This window comes from Lissotriton helveticus, chromosome 2_1 (genome assembly GCF_964261635.1).
Source record: "Lissotriton helveticus chromosome 2_1, aLisHel1.1, whole genome shotgun sequence".
NCBI classification, from domain to species: Eukaryota; Metazoa; Chordata; class Amphibia; order Caudata; family Salamandridae; genus Lissotriton; species Lissotriton helveticus.
In genome coordinates, this window is record NC_136059.1 from 1,626,270,387 (window position 1) to 1,626,284,201 (window position 13,815).

The window sequence follows — 13,815 nt, forward strand, 5'->3', positions numbered from 1 at the left end:
TTGGGAAAAATATTCTGTAGAAACATTCCTATTTTAAAAAAAAACACACGGTTGCATTACACTAATTAAAAGCACATTCGAAATAGAATGTTAAATGAACACTTCTTTACTCTCCATGCTAGAAGTTACCATTCAATCTGCAAGCTGACAAAGCACATAGGCAGACCCAGCAACCAATGAAATAGTTAAATCAAACCATCAATCAACTAAATACTCACTGACTTCTAGTGTCAGCTCACATAACCATGCATGTGAGCTATACAGCCATGAAATCGTGCCAAAACGCACTTTCAAACTACTTTGCCGCAAAACTAGACACTCCCAAGTTTCAGCCGATCCCGCAGACTCAGTTAAGAACTATTTAGCACACCACGAAATCTCGGCCTAAAAGCACGCACAAATCAAAACAGCTCCATTTTCCAAAAATACACATTAGCCAAACACACCCTTCCGCCCAAGACATAAATCCCCAAAATTCAGCACACCTGGCCATCCACCTCCTCTACCGCTGATCCAAACCCCGGGCCCCTAGCGCACCTGGAACACCCCCAAAATAATTTCTCAATTTTCAGAAATACGCCCATTGGATAACATGGCAAATCGCACCTCCGCACAAAACATGCTTTTTCCACCACTTCCACAGCTCGGATCCTTTTCACAGTAGTCCAAGCGATTCCCTAAATCCTCACCAAAAAACAACCACATCCCTCCACTGGAACGGGTACGAATGTCCGCTCAAAAACACGCCCCCCCCGCAAACACCAAAAAACGCCAAAATCCCTCAACACCTTGTTAAACAGCATGTTAAAACAAATACTGCCTTTTTAATACAAGATATTAACTCTTTGGCAGCTGAAGCACAATCATTCCCCAATGACTGCAGTACAAGGGAAAGTCATGAACTCATCTCTCCACGTTATCACATAACACGTACGTACATCTTCGAAACGTTTCTCCAAGTACTTGAAAGAGATCCAGCTCTCTCCTGCCTAACGTAATGGCTAGGGACCTGATGATAACATGCTCTGCACAAGCCATAACTACATGGCGCTATTCACAAGCCATATTTACAAGAAACTCAACAAGTCACAAAAATGACACGCTATTCACAAGGCATATTTACAAGGCGCTATTTACAAGGAACTCCACAGTAAACTTACAGCTCTAACTCTAACTCTAGCTAGTTCTTCTGAGAGGACGGGATGAATACCAGTAACGACGGCATTTCTTTCTCTATCAGTCTGTTCTGCTTTGACCCGTTCCCCCTCCTCCCGTAATTCTTTTTCTTTGGCTTTTTCCTCTGCTAGTTTATTTCTCTCTACTTTGTTCAGTTCTTTCTCTGTTCTCCTATGTGACTCTTTGCGCCATAACTCTATGGCATCTTTCTGAGAGGGTCTTGACTTTTTATACATATAAGGACCAGGTGTATCTCTTGGCGGGATGTTAACTGACTCTTCTAGTATACCTTTCCTGGTCCCTATCTGACGTAATTTCAAAAACAGTGGCATGTTGAAACTAACACAATGGAAACACAATACACAAGAATAGACTGAAACATTCAACAATCATTCATACAAGAAACATTATAACACTAAAACAGACACAGTCTAACCTGATACATGGAATAAAACATGTACTTGAAAACAATAAACTTTGTGCACTGGAATACAGTACAACCATACCGGTCTCATAAAATGAGACACGTCTTTACCGTTCCCACGTTTTACCGTGAACCCGTCTTGACCGTTTTCACGAATAACGTGAACCCGTCTTGACCGTTTCCACTTTTTACAGTGGACCCGTCTTGACCGTTTTCATATAAAATGAACCCGTCTTGAACTTGATGCATCCCCCATAGTGGTACTCACCGGAAAGCAGGACTTGAAACTTGAAGGCCTCGGAAACTCGATACTACGCTTGCGCCTCGGGACAGGTGGACCTCTGGAGACCTCGGACCTTGCTCTCTCACGGGTTGGGCTTTGGTTGGGATGATCCGCGATCCTCACCGCCTCGTGTTGGCGCCTGGTCGCAGTCTGTCTCCTCCGTGGGCCTGAGGGAGTGGCAGGAAGTCCTGCTGGTGCGCTTTGAAGTCCGTCACGGCTGTAGAAGGGGGCAAGAGCTGTACCTACGTCACCGGCGCGTGGGGAAAGGGATAGTCCCTGTTCGGGCGCCAAATTAATGTGGTAAATAAAATATTACCCTGGCATAATTTCTAGGCATTAACAATTATCATGCATCAAGTGAGAGGCAGAGTCCGTGGTATCTGAGTTAAAATGGGCTTTATTCCAATAACTCGAGTCATGGGAGAATATGTTCCATCACCACTGAGGTTCAGGAAGGGTCTTCTAACAATTATTTACTGAACATGGGTTATATACATTTCTTGTACATAGGCTAGGCAGAGCAAGAAAGAAAATGAGATAAGAACATGTGGGTGTACACTTTGATGAGTCATAGGTAGGTGATAGGTAGGTGTCATAGGTGGGTGGGTACTTAGAGGAGGAGTTTGGATAGCTAGCTGGAACTATGCCCTAATTGTGCAACTTGAGCATGACGTGCAATTGACGTGTAACTGGGAGGAAGCTGACTTTCAACCTAGTAGAGAGATCTCTTGTGTCAAGGCGACCAGCACATCTAGTACAACTGATATCTAGAGTCAGGGGATGTATTATCTGAAGCAAAGGTTGCTCATTACTAAAAGACAGAAAGGGCATATATTTCTTTATTCATTGCATGAGCTTTCTATGGATGCAAGCACTGTAATTCACTTAAACAGAGACAGAAAAGCTGGGCCCTATCTATGCAGATGGGTTCTGTTTAACTTCTTCACCGGGCAGGAATGTGACTCTGTACAGCAGACACATAACTGTTATTCATAATACTGTCTTGGCAGGCCTCTTGCTGACGTAACTGCAGTTTTCAGTGTGCCAGGAGTCATGAAAACCCTAATTCAGAATGTGGCTTCTGGCTGAACCACAGAAAGGGTTCATTACGATATTTATTAGAAGTGTACAATGCAAAATGCAAATACATGGGCCTTATGCTAACTTAACGTTTGGGAGACTTGATGACTGGCATTTCTAATGCAGGACATGATTGCAGGGGCCTAGTGATTCAGGCCACTACGGGAAATGCATGCGTGACATGCACATGACATAGGGTACACGTAGGGGGCATCTTGGTCAGGCAAAATATCATTTTCCTCAGAAAAATAAGAGGATTTGGCCAAAATAATCGATTTTTTATACAATTTCAATAAATCCATATAGGCAGTATTTAGTAAGGGGTCATAGTTCCGTCTCCATCGACGCTCAGCCTGTCTAAGGACTAGTTTGTCCGATTTAAGTTGGTCAGTGAACCAGCGCTGAGCGTCATGCGGGCGTTTAGTTCTAATAGTTCTCACAGGGGCGACCTCCTCACTTGTTTGTGCCAGCCATAGGTCAAGATTGGCCATTTGCGTATTGATGTCAATGGTGTCACTAGGGAGTGTAGTAGACAGAATAGAGTGAAAATGAGAAATATCAGCCTGCTTCCAATTTCGCGCCGTAAAGTTAGACACAGGTGGAGGCCGGATTAACGGGGTAATTTTTAGTGACAAAGAAATAAAAAAATGGTCAGACCAGGTACAAGGATAAACTAAAGGGGGGGAGATATCCAAGTTTGCCGTCCAAACTTGGTCAAGAATATGGCCTTTATTGTGGGTAGCTGTTAAGATATGCTGCATACGGTTCAGACCACACAATAGCTCTGTGACATCAACTGACAGGCCACTTTCCCGAGAATCCGATGGCCAGTAGTTGAAGTCGCCTATGATCAGGATTCTTGCTGAATTAATAACTAATCGGGAGATGTAATCTCCGAAATGGGAGGGAAAAAGGGGCATATTGTCGGGAGGGCGATAGACAAGGACACAAATAAAAGAGAATTTAGGGGACATGAATTTCAACGTAAGAATATCAGAGTTGAGGATGGGAGTGGTGACCAGGTTTGTAAAGTGGAATTGAGAGCGAACAATGGCAGCAACTCCCCCACCCGTTCTGCCCGTCACCCTGTTGGACTGGAGGATATAAAATCCCGAGGGGATAGCAGCAAGGATGTCGGGGGAGGAGTCCTCATTTAGCCAGGTTTCTGAGAGAAGCAAAATATCAATATTACCATCGTCTAACAATTGGAACACTTCCAGTTGGTGTTTAGGAAGCGAACGAGTATTGAGGTAGACGATGGAAATAAGATAAGGCTCTGGGGAATTATCCGGAAGAGACGTGAGGGCAGCGTTGAAATGGGATGTGAGGGTAGGAGCCTCAACCCGGTTGTAGTGGGGGCGATGAGGTGTCCATATGCCGCAGGCTTGGGCAAAGCCAACAGTAAGGGGATCAGGGGAACTATAGCATTGAAGGGAGAATAAATCCTGGGATGAATATGTAATGAGGCGGGTATTATGGCTGGCCCTGGCGCCCGGTCGACCGCGGACTGGCGCAGACGGGCTTAACTTAGGCGCAACTTCGGCGCGATGTCGGCGCTCCCGCTGCGCTCGTCCGCTGCGCGTCCGCCATACCGCCATTTATACCATTAGGGGAGGAACCACTAGACCGCTAACCTGCAGGGTGTCGATGCAGGGCGGAAGTGGTGGAAGGCAGGAAGTGAGGCTCGAGCCAGCGACCCTCCGCACAAACGGCACACAGCCGGGGCGGACCGGGGTCTAGAGCCAGGTAAGGGAAGTGAGAAACAGCCCGAGTCCAGTGCCAGGTAAAATACCATTTTACAATTTTACATGCGCGTAGCGCTACAATTATGATTTAAAAGTACAGCTAGCAGTCAGCTGATGATAGAGTTTAAAAAATTAGCAGCAGCACTGTCCCACGCCCGCAGCCTCAATCACTGCGTTTGTCAAAGAGCGCGCCTGCTCTTGCAAAAGATATAGCCAGTAGATCTATACCACTAGACCGCTAACCTGCAGGGTGTCGGTGCAGGGCGGAAGTGGTGGAAGGCAGGAAGTGAGGCTCGAGCCAGCGACCCTCCGCACAAACGGCACACAGCCGGGGCGGACCGGGGTCTAGAGCCAGGTAAGGGAAGTGAGAAACAGCCCGAGTCCAGTGCCGGGTAAAATACAATTTTACAATTTTACATGCGCGTAGCGCTACAATTATGATTTAAAAGTACAGCTAGCAGTCAGCTGATGATAGAGTTTAAAAAATGAACAGCAGCGCTGTCCCACGCCCGCAGCCTCAATCACTGCGTTTGTCAAAGAGCGCGCCTGCTCTCGCAAAAGATATAGCCAGTAGATCTATACCACTAGACCGCTAACCTGCAGGGTGTCGATGCAGGGTGGAAGTGGTGGAAGGCAGGAAGTGAGGCTCGAGCCAGCGACCCTCCGCACAAACGGCACACAGCCGGGGCGGACCGGGGTCTAGAGCCAGGTAAGGAAAGTGAGAAACAGCCCGAGTCCAGTGCCGGGTAAAATACAATTTTACATGCGCGTAGCGCTACAATTATGATTTAAAAGTACAGCTAGCAGTCAGCTGATGATAGAGTTTAAAAAATGAGCAGCAGCGCTGTCCCACGCCCGCAGCCTCAATCACTGCGTTTGTCCTAGAAGTTGGTTAGTATATTCTTTAGCCAAACAAATTGGTAACTTGCCATGGTTGTGGATGGTGTTTGTACCTTAACAAATATTTATTTGTAAATTAATGTGGTTTATTTTTAAGGTGGTCTGGAGTCTTGTGTAAGCCTAAAGTTACTTAACATATGTGTCTTCCTGCGCCGCAAACAACAAACCATTTTCCTCAATTGTCTTTCCAGTCCATGTCCTTTGGTGGCATAAAGATCCAGACAGGCGTGCAGCTGGTAAACGCGTTGCCCAGGAAGATCCACAGGTAGAAGCGGCTGGTAAGTGGCAAATCCCCTTTTGATTGTGGCACGTCCAACCTTGTCAGTGCTGTAGCAACAACTTCTAGGCCACAATGCACAAAACATCTATTTGCCAATGGCACAGATACACAAAAACAGTGAACAGGGGAACATCACGTTGGGCCCCATGTATTTAGGCATGTGCTGTGTGCGTTCATAGCCATAACTGTAGAAGTTTGGTGGTTTTACAGCTTTAAGCCAGAACCATAACTCAGTTTTTAACTGTGATTTGATGCATATCTTTTAAGAGTAGAAATAACCTTTGCATTCTGTTATTAAAAAGTAATTCCAGTGCATCTCATGAAAATATAGCTGCTTTTATCAAATATTAAAAACTCAAAATGGCAGAGTGAATTTAGAATTTCACGAGGCCAAATTGCGTTTCATTTTTCAGAAGTGTACCAAAGTTATGATCTAAAAAGCTTCTAGCTGCAGTTCTTCTGGTGTATTCTGATAGTATTCAAACGTAATTTCAAAACGATATTTAATTTTGGTGTTATAGATTATGAAGTAGTGTTGGCTGAGTTGACACTTGGGGCCTGAGTCACAAAGATAAACTTACACTTTTGTGTAAGTTGAACATTTTTGGGTGTTCACAAACTACGAGTTAATAGTAAGTTTACGGCTGCTGAGACACCGCCCTCGGACCAGAGAACTCTGAACATAAAAATATAGACCTGTCAGGCCAATAATTTATGCAACACATCTGCCATTATTGCTGAACATTTCAATGTCATTAGACAAGATTAAATGTATGCAGGGAAATACAATCAACACAACACTGAGGAGTCCTAAGAATTGTGATTATGAAGATTTTGCTCTGTTCTATTTGATTTCAATACACAACAGTGAGTTGTTTATGGCAAAGTACAAACTTCACCTGTTAGCATGAAATATAGGGGCATATTATCAAGGGGGTTTATCTCCGCTTTTTTGGCTTTAAAAGCCAAGAAAGCGGAGATAAAATTATCTCCCTATTACCTAGCTGTCGCTAACACCAGTTAGTGACAGCTAGTAGGAGATAGCGACCATCTTGGGCCCCACTTTGCATGTCAGTGATATTTATCACTAATGACATGCAAAGTGGGCGTGCCAAGATGTTAGCGACTGGAAACAGTCGCTAACATCGCTATCTCCTATTACCAACTTTTGGAGATATTCCCGCTAAGCGCGAATATCTCCAAAAACTAACACCTGCCCTGAGCAGTTCTTAGCCATGTTATCCAATGGGAGGTGGATAACATGGCTAAGAGTATTAGCTCGGTAATGCATGAATATCGCTGACTTTTCAGCGATATTCATGCATTGCGGCCGTTTTTTATCGCATTTGCGATAAACCTTGATAATAGCAAGGTTTATCTGCAATAATTTCTGACGATGCTTAGCGTTAAGAAAATTCGTTGCTAAGCATCGTTAGCGATAAATATCGCTTAACGTTGGTAATATGCCCCATAGTTTCCATACAGCCAAGATGTATTAGGACAAGATGTAAACAGGGCATGCTGTTGTTCATTTAACAGTGGCTGTGCCTTGGTATTGTCTATCATTTTGAAAGTGTTGCAATGCTTTCATTGGAGGATGCCTGTGGAAACACACGGGCCTCATTTATGAGGCTGTGCGTCACTTTTACGCCGCCAGTGCGTCACTTTTTGTGACTCACCAGTGGCATAAAAAATGCGCCTTGTTGCGCCATATTTACAAAGTGACGCATCTAGTTAGATGCGTCACTTTGTAAACCCCTGCGCCACAATATACCTGCGCCAGGTATAATGTATGCAAGGGGGGGGGGGTGTATTGAGGCAAGAAATGGTCCTGGAAGTGACGCAGTGAAATCTATGAGATTTCACTGCGCTACTTCTAGGACTCAAATGCGTCCAAATCTTACGCCAGCCTCACAGCAGGCGTAAGACTGACGCAAGCCCTTTCACATGGGGCTTGCCCCATGTGAAAGGACACATTGCTGGAGTTGCATCACTTTTGCACCTACAGATACGTCAGAAATACTGACGTATTTGTAACTCCTTGCATCATGATGCGTCATACTGTAAATATGACGCATCATTGGTGTCGCAAGGAGGGCGCAATGAAAAGTGACGCATTACTGTTTTCACGCAGCGATGCGTCACTTTTCATAAATGAGGTCCTCGGTGTGATAAGAATCTAGTAACAAATAAAAACTTCTACAGGAGTGCTTTCTTTAGAAACACACATCAGCCTCCAAAAAATAGTTTTTTTCATGTGTTTGATATGAAACAACAAAACAAAACATTCGAAGATCCGGGTTGCGCTTACCCTTTCAAGAAGCTGGTAGCTATTAGCATCCCGATGCCTACCAGCCAATCAAAGGAGAAGGATGAAGCAGTGGCTTAGGAAAGGCCGTTAGCCAGAAATCAAATATCTACTTATTAACTTGGGTTTCTGATCAAATGCATTGTTATTCATGGATTGCCAATGGATATAAAAAGTAGACTGGTGTAGTAGGGTAATCCTACATGTGCTAATGGCCGTTTTTACAAGTGAAAATACACTTCAGTAAATCTTCTGTGAGTGCGGAATGAGTGTTCCAACTAGGCTGGATTACACTTGAAGTTTGTGAACGTTCAAAATTTTAACATTTGATGGGCATTCTCAAGCTATTTTCTATCCCATCCCTACCCTGGAATTATTCAGACTTTTACTCCTGTCAAGAGAAATGTATTTCCAGGTTGGAAACGGGAAGAGATCAACCCAAAAAATGGTGGGTCGAGTGGAAAGGTTTTTTTATCACATGGAAAAATATTTACCGTTGGAGACAAAGAAGAAAACGGCTCCCCCATGCATGTACATATTCGCACGAGAAAAGGGAATTCAAAACACGTTTACTGGATTACTTTGGGGGAGTAGCAACTCGCAACTTTTCCAGGCGTTAAGTGGAAAAGTTTCCCCAAAATTGAAAATCTGTGCCGAAGCAAAAATGTAAGATTTATGTTGTGTCCTTAGTGGAAAGACACCAGGAGCCAGGATGTAAATTCAAGACTTGTTTATTCAGTCTTCAGTTAAGGATACAACATCTCTGTACTCCAGCCAGCCTAGTGTGGTACCAGCCCCAACAGGAGCAGCCTCCCTAGCTGCTCAGCCCATCTCCAACTGCCACATTCACCCACTCACTCACCCAGGCATTCCACGCATCACAGGCACACCAACATTCTAACACCAAGACACACTCTGGCTGAGCAGCTAGAGGCAGCAGGGCTAGAATACATGTTAAATAAACATGTAGGACATAACAATTTACGACTGTTTGTAAGGATGAGGATTCACATGATTGCCACTATGAAGCCACTTCTAATTTGATGAGGTGTTTACTAGAATGCGACCACCGGTGATGAAACTAAACATGTCTGAAAGGTAGAGAGTGGTTCTGGCCTGTCTTCTAAACTAGGGAGCTTCTTGCATAGGGGCACAACACTTTGCGTCTTATTCTTTTTCGGACCATCTACTCTTTAGTTTGCTACTTGAATCGGAAATGTATAGTTTATTTTGCTCGGGGTAGATGCACGTCATTCTGCGATTTTTATATTTAAAAATGTCACACTGGTTATAGACAAAATATTCATCAGGGGCTTCTTAAAGGACATGAACAACATAACTTTTATTGGGAGTTAAAAAAAAGACCCACCTTGCCCGTGCCAGTTCCTGCCTCTGTTTCAAATTGTAGTCACACCGGGACAAGCCTCATACAATATTTTAGGGCGTTCCAGATCCCTGTTTACACAAAAGAGTTCCAGCTGTCCTTTTTGTATGGATTTGAAATAAAGTGTGTTCACGAAGAATGCAGAATGTTGCATTCCACAAGCCGAACAGCAGAGAATACATTCCTACAGGTCAAAGAAAGCAACACGAATATGGAATGTCTTTGCTGGGGAGTCAGAACCAGAGGAAACCCACCTTGTCTGGTGTACTTGAGCTGTCATTTACTGGATCTGGTGTCTACATAGACAAGTCATGTAATTTCCTCTGTTCTTACTCAAAATGATATAGATTTTAGTAGATAGTCAGACAAGGTCTTACCGTAAGACTCATTTAGCCATGTCTACTTAAGAGCCATTTTTGATGCAGATCTTGAGTTGAAATGCTAGACCAATACATGTGATTGGTCTAAGAAGACCACTCGGTGATTTTGGAGGTGGGTCATAAGCCTGCTATGATACCATAGTCACCTGAGATTCAAGGACCACGTGGTTTGTGGCAGGGTGCAATGTAGGTGACCTCTGTGAGCTGCCTGTTCTTGTGGTTTTGGATTAGTGCTGCTGTGAAGCTTGAAGTCGCTGGACCCTGTTGCTTGTCAGTCCCACACTGTCTTACAACAGTTCTTATTGAAGGGTGCGACAGACCCTAAATACAGATCTTTCTTTACTTCCTATATTTAAATAGGAAATGGGACCTGTTGGACCTGGCCCTTTTTGGCAGGTTCACCCCGAAACTTTTGCTTTTTCCCCACCTGTTGCTGGAACCTGGTGTTGGTGATTTTAGGCCTTTGCGCACTTTTTCACTGTGGTACAGTGTAAAGTGCGTGAGCTCTCTGTGTATGTGTGGTGAGTGACCTGCCTTCCCATAGGAATGCATGGGGAATATGTGTGACCATGGTAATTCCTGATGCGTGGGGAGTGCAGGGTCGAATTTGGTATGTGCGAACTCGTGAGATCGAATGCTGCGTAATGATGTATGTGGCATGAATGTGTCTAGTGTAGAAGTGCCACTTCTAGACATGGGTGTGCGTGTGTAGTGAGTCTGCTGGCACTTGATTGGATGGAGCCTGGCTCCAGGAGGGTGCCTGGGCCTGCTTGTGGATTGACTGTCTGGTTTGAGGGTGACAGGGGCTGGGGAGCCCGCAGGAGGTTGTCTGAGTCAGCCCTTGGTTGAATGACTGCATCTGCAACTAGAGTGGTGGGAGGAGATAGCACCTGGGAGTGAATAGGGCTGTGCCTGCCTGCCACAATGCTGGCTCCACCCCCTGGGGTGCGTCTGATGTCCCCAGCCTGGCCAATGAAAGGAGTTCCCTATAACCAGTTGTAGCTGGTTCTCACATTGCCTACACCCTGCTAGACAAAGGATTTTATGGTATAAAAAGGGGCTGTTTCCCCTTACAAAATGTTCTTGTTTCTGACTTGAATCCTGCCAGGGCGTGCTGCTGCTTGGGCCCAGGGGAAGGCTTGCCTCCCTGGGCCCTGCCCAGCCCCTGGATACCTGATGGACTGCTTGAGGCTGGGACCCCTTTGCTATGGGAGTCTTTGCCTTGGGGGCTTGATGGACTCTGCTCCCCTTAGCCCCTGGGAAGCGCTTTATTTCGGGAAGGACCTTGTTACTGGACCTTGCAGCGCTTTGGAGCGCTGTATTCACCCCTGAAGTGCCTGGAAGCACTTTACCTTTTCGTAGCGCTTGGGAGCGCTTTTTGCTTTATTGTGAGCGTTTCTCCGCCCCGCATTTTGCGTGAGTTATAGCAGGTGCCCACCCTGCGTGTTGTGCGGTTTTATTATTTAATTGTCTCAGCCGGTGCCCACCCGGCATTGCCCCAGAGATTGCCGCGCCCTGGACGGGAGCACACCCCGTTTATTATTTAACTCAAGGGAGCCCACCCCTCGGTTAATTCAGCCCCCGCCTACAGTGCCTGGACGGGCCGCCTCGCTGCCCGCGACGACCCGGAAGCAGCTTGCTGGCCGGCCAATCACGGCCCAGGAGAAGGACCGGAAGTCCCGCCCGCCGGCTTGAGAAGGAAGCCTTGGCGACGTTGCCGGTCTCCCATGCGATGGAGGGAGACCGGAGATGTGCCCGGGGTGTTGCGACCTGTAGCGGGGCTCCCCTGTGCTGAGGGAGCCCCGGAGAAGAAGAGAAGGAGCTGAGCAGTGGCGGAGGGGGCGCGGGGCACATTGCCGGTGCCCGCCCCCGCCGCAAGTCAAGACCCGGGTGAAGAGGAGGACGGGGCGCTCTTCCGGTGAGAGAGTGCCCCGCTAGCATGGCTCGTCCCGACCAGCAGCCGCTCTGTCGTGTTTTGGCAGCTCCTGAGTTAGCGTTTAGCACAGCTACACGGTCTTTTCTGTTAACTTGACCAAAACGAACGGGGGCCATTTTGAATCCCTCCGACTTCCGTTTCCTATGAACACGCTGCCTCGTGGTCAGTGTGCCCTTTCGTCCTTTCTCGATACCCATGGTCACTAGTCTGCTCGGCAACAGGCTATTTTTAGTACTGGTCAAGCGCACATGCGCATTACGCACCAATTGGTCACTCTTCAGGAATGTTCATACTAACTGACCAGTGCTGTTGAAGCTCCTCCCACACGTTGGCTGTGTTCCAAAAATGACCTTATATGTACCTAAAATGTGTAAACTTGTAACCGCCTATCTTTTTTATTACTATTAAACTGTATAAAAGAGGTCGCGCACCAATGTTCGGTGTGCTACTTCTTACATTACCGAAGGGTGCTGTGGGAATGTATCACCACCCCATGGGGTCTTAATAAACTTGTCTTTTACCTTTTCCAGTGTCCGTGCCAACTTCTATACTAAGGTGTTCGAGAGTTTAGCAGAGTATGTAGGCCTGATTTGAACCCAACACCACAATTGGCGACCACGAAGGGACTCATCGGCGACTCGGATGCCCGAAGGAGAGGTCGTGACGAAGGTTAGGAAACTCGCCATGGACGCGATCGCTGCCATTGAGTGACCCGAGTCCCGGCACCCACGGTGTGTTTTCCCTTCCTTCCGATCTGACCTTCCAGGTGGCGCCGGTCCTCGACTGAGATTCTGATCTTGGATTGTCGTGATGTGCCGTTTTGGCTGATTTGACCACAGAACTTGGCAGTTGGACTTTGGACGTTTGAAAATATTTGGTAAGCTTTTGAGTGGTGAAGTAGTCTACTGACACTTACTGTGGCTTTTTGAAACTTTGAATTTGAATTTGAATTTGTTAGCTAACGTTTGAATCTTTGAATTTGAATTTGAATATGTGAAGTGCACCTCACATAGGCAGGCATGTAGGGATATTTCTCTGATTTATTTGATTTGAACAGTGCACCGTGTTAGGTGGCATTTTTTTTGTAGTATCACGTTTTCGTGGTACTTTTTGAAACATGCCTGTTTTTAGCACACTCCGTAGGATGTGCTGTTCTGAAAATGGTACCAATTATCGATTAAGTGCAAAACAGCCGGCTCCCCCAGAGGGGACTCCAAATCGTGAAATGTATGTCAAATTCGGTATTCCACCAATAATGTATAGTACATTATGGCATAAGTATACTAAAACTGATCGTGAATTACAGTGGCCACTATATGGGTCGTTTGACCTTCGAAAGGTACAGTATGTAGAGCAGTGTTTGTTTCAGCGAAGGTCTAGACAAGATATGTTTGATTGTGTGCGTATGTGGGAGAAAGAGGTGCGTGAACGAGCGAAGCGTGAGGAAGCCTTGGCGGAGAAAGTGCAGCGGAAGGCTGCACATGACAAAGCTTTACAGCTACAGGAGAAGGAATTACAGGAAAAGAAAGAGAGGGAGAGACGAGAACGAAATTTACAGGTTAATGGTCAATTCCCTATCAGGCGTCCTCTTTATCCGGTCCTTACTAATGAAATAGATGATTTTTCCTTACTAGATCGTTGTCCGCCTCCGTACGTCGTACCTACGGCTCCGAACGAGGACTCGGACGAGGATAGTGATCGAACACAGCGTACCAGGTTATATACGGAACGAGCTGCGGAATTGCGCTCAATTGCGCGAAAGCTAAATATTAATACTGTTACTGTTTCTGATGTTACTAAACAAATGGAACAGTGGTCTGATAAGGAACGACTGTATTTTTTAGATCATTTTGGAGATGAAGTTGTTGAGCGGTATAGAAAATATTCTCTCGAGTTAGAACCAAAGGAGATATCCAAGG

General features: G+C 45.8%; 1 protein-coding gene across 1 annotated transcript in view; it reads left to right on the forward strand.

The window, feature by feature from the left end:
• Positions 1-13,815, forward strand: part of LOC144818809 (protein NipSnap homolog 3B-like) — a 556,246-nt gene that overhangs the window by 516,582 nt on the left and 25,849 nt on the right. Inside the window, exon 5 of the mRNA XM_078676579.1 lies at positions 5,800-5,886. Coding sequence (XP_078532705.1) covers positions 5,800-5,886 — 87 coding nt within the window. The remainder of the gene's footprint in view (positions 1-5,799; positions 5,887-13,815) is intronic.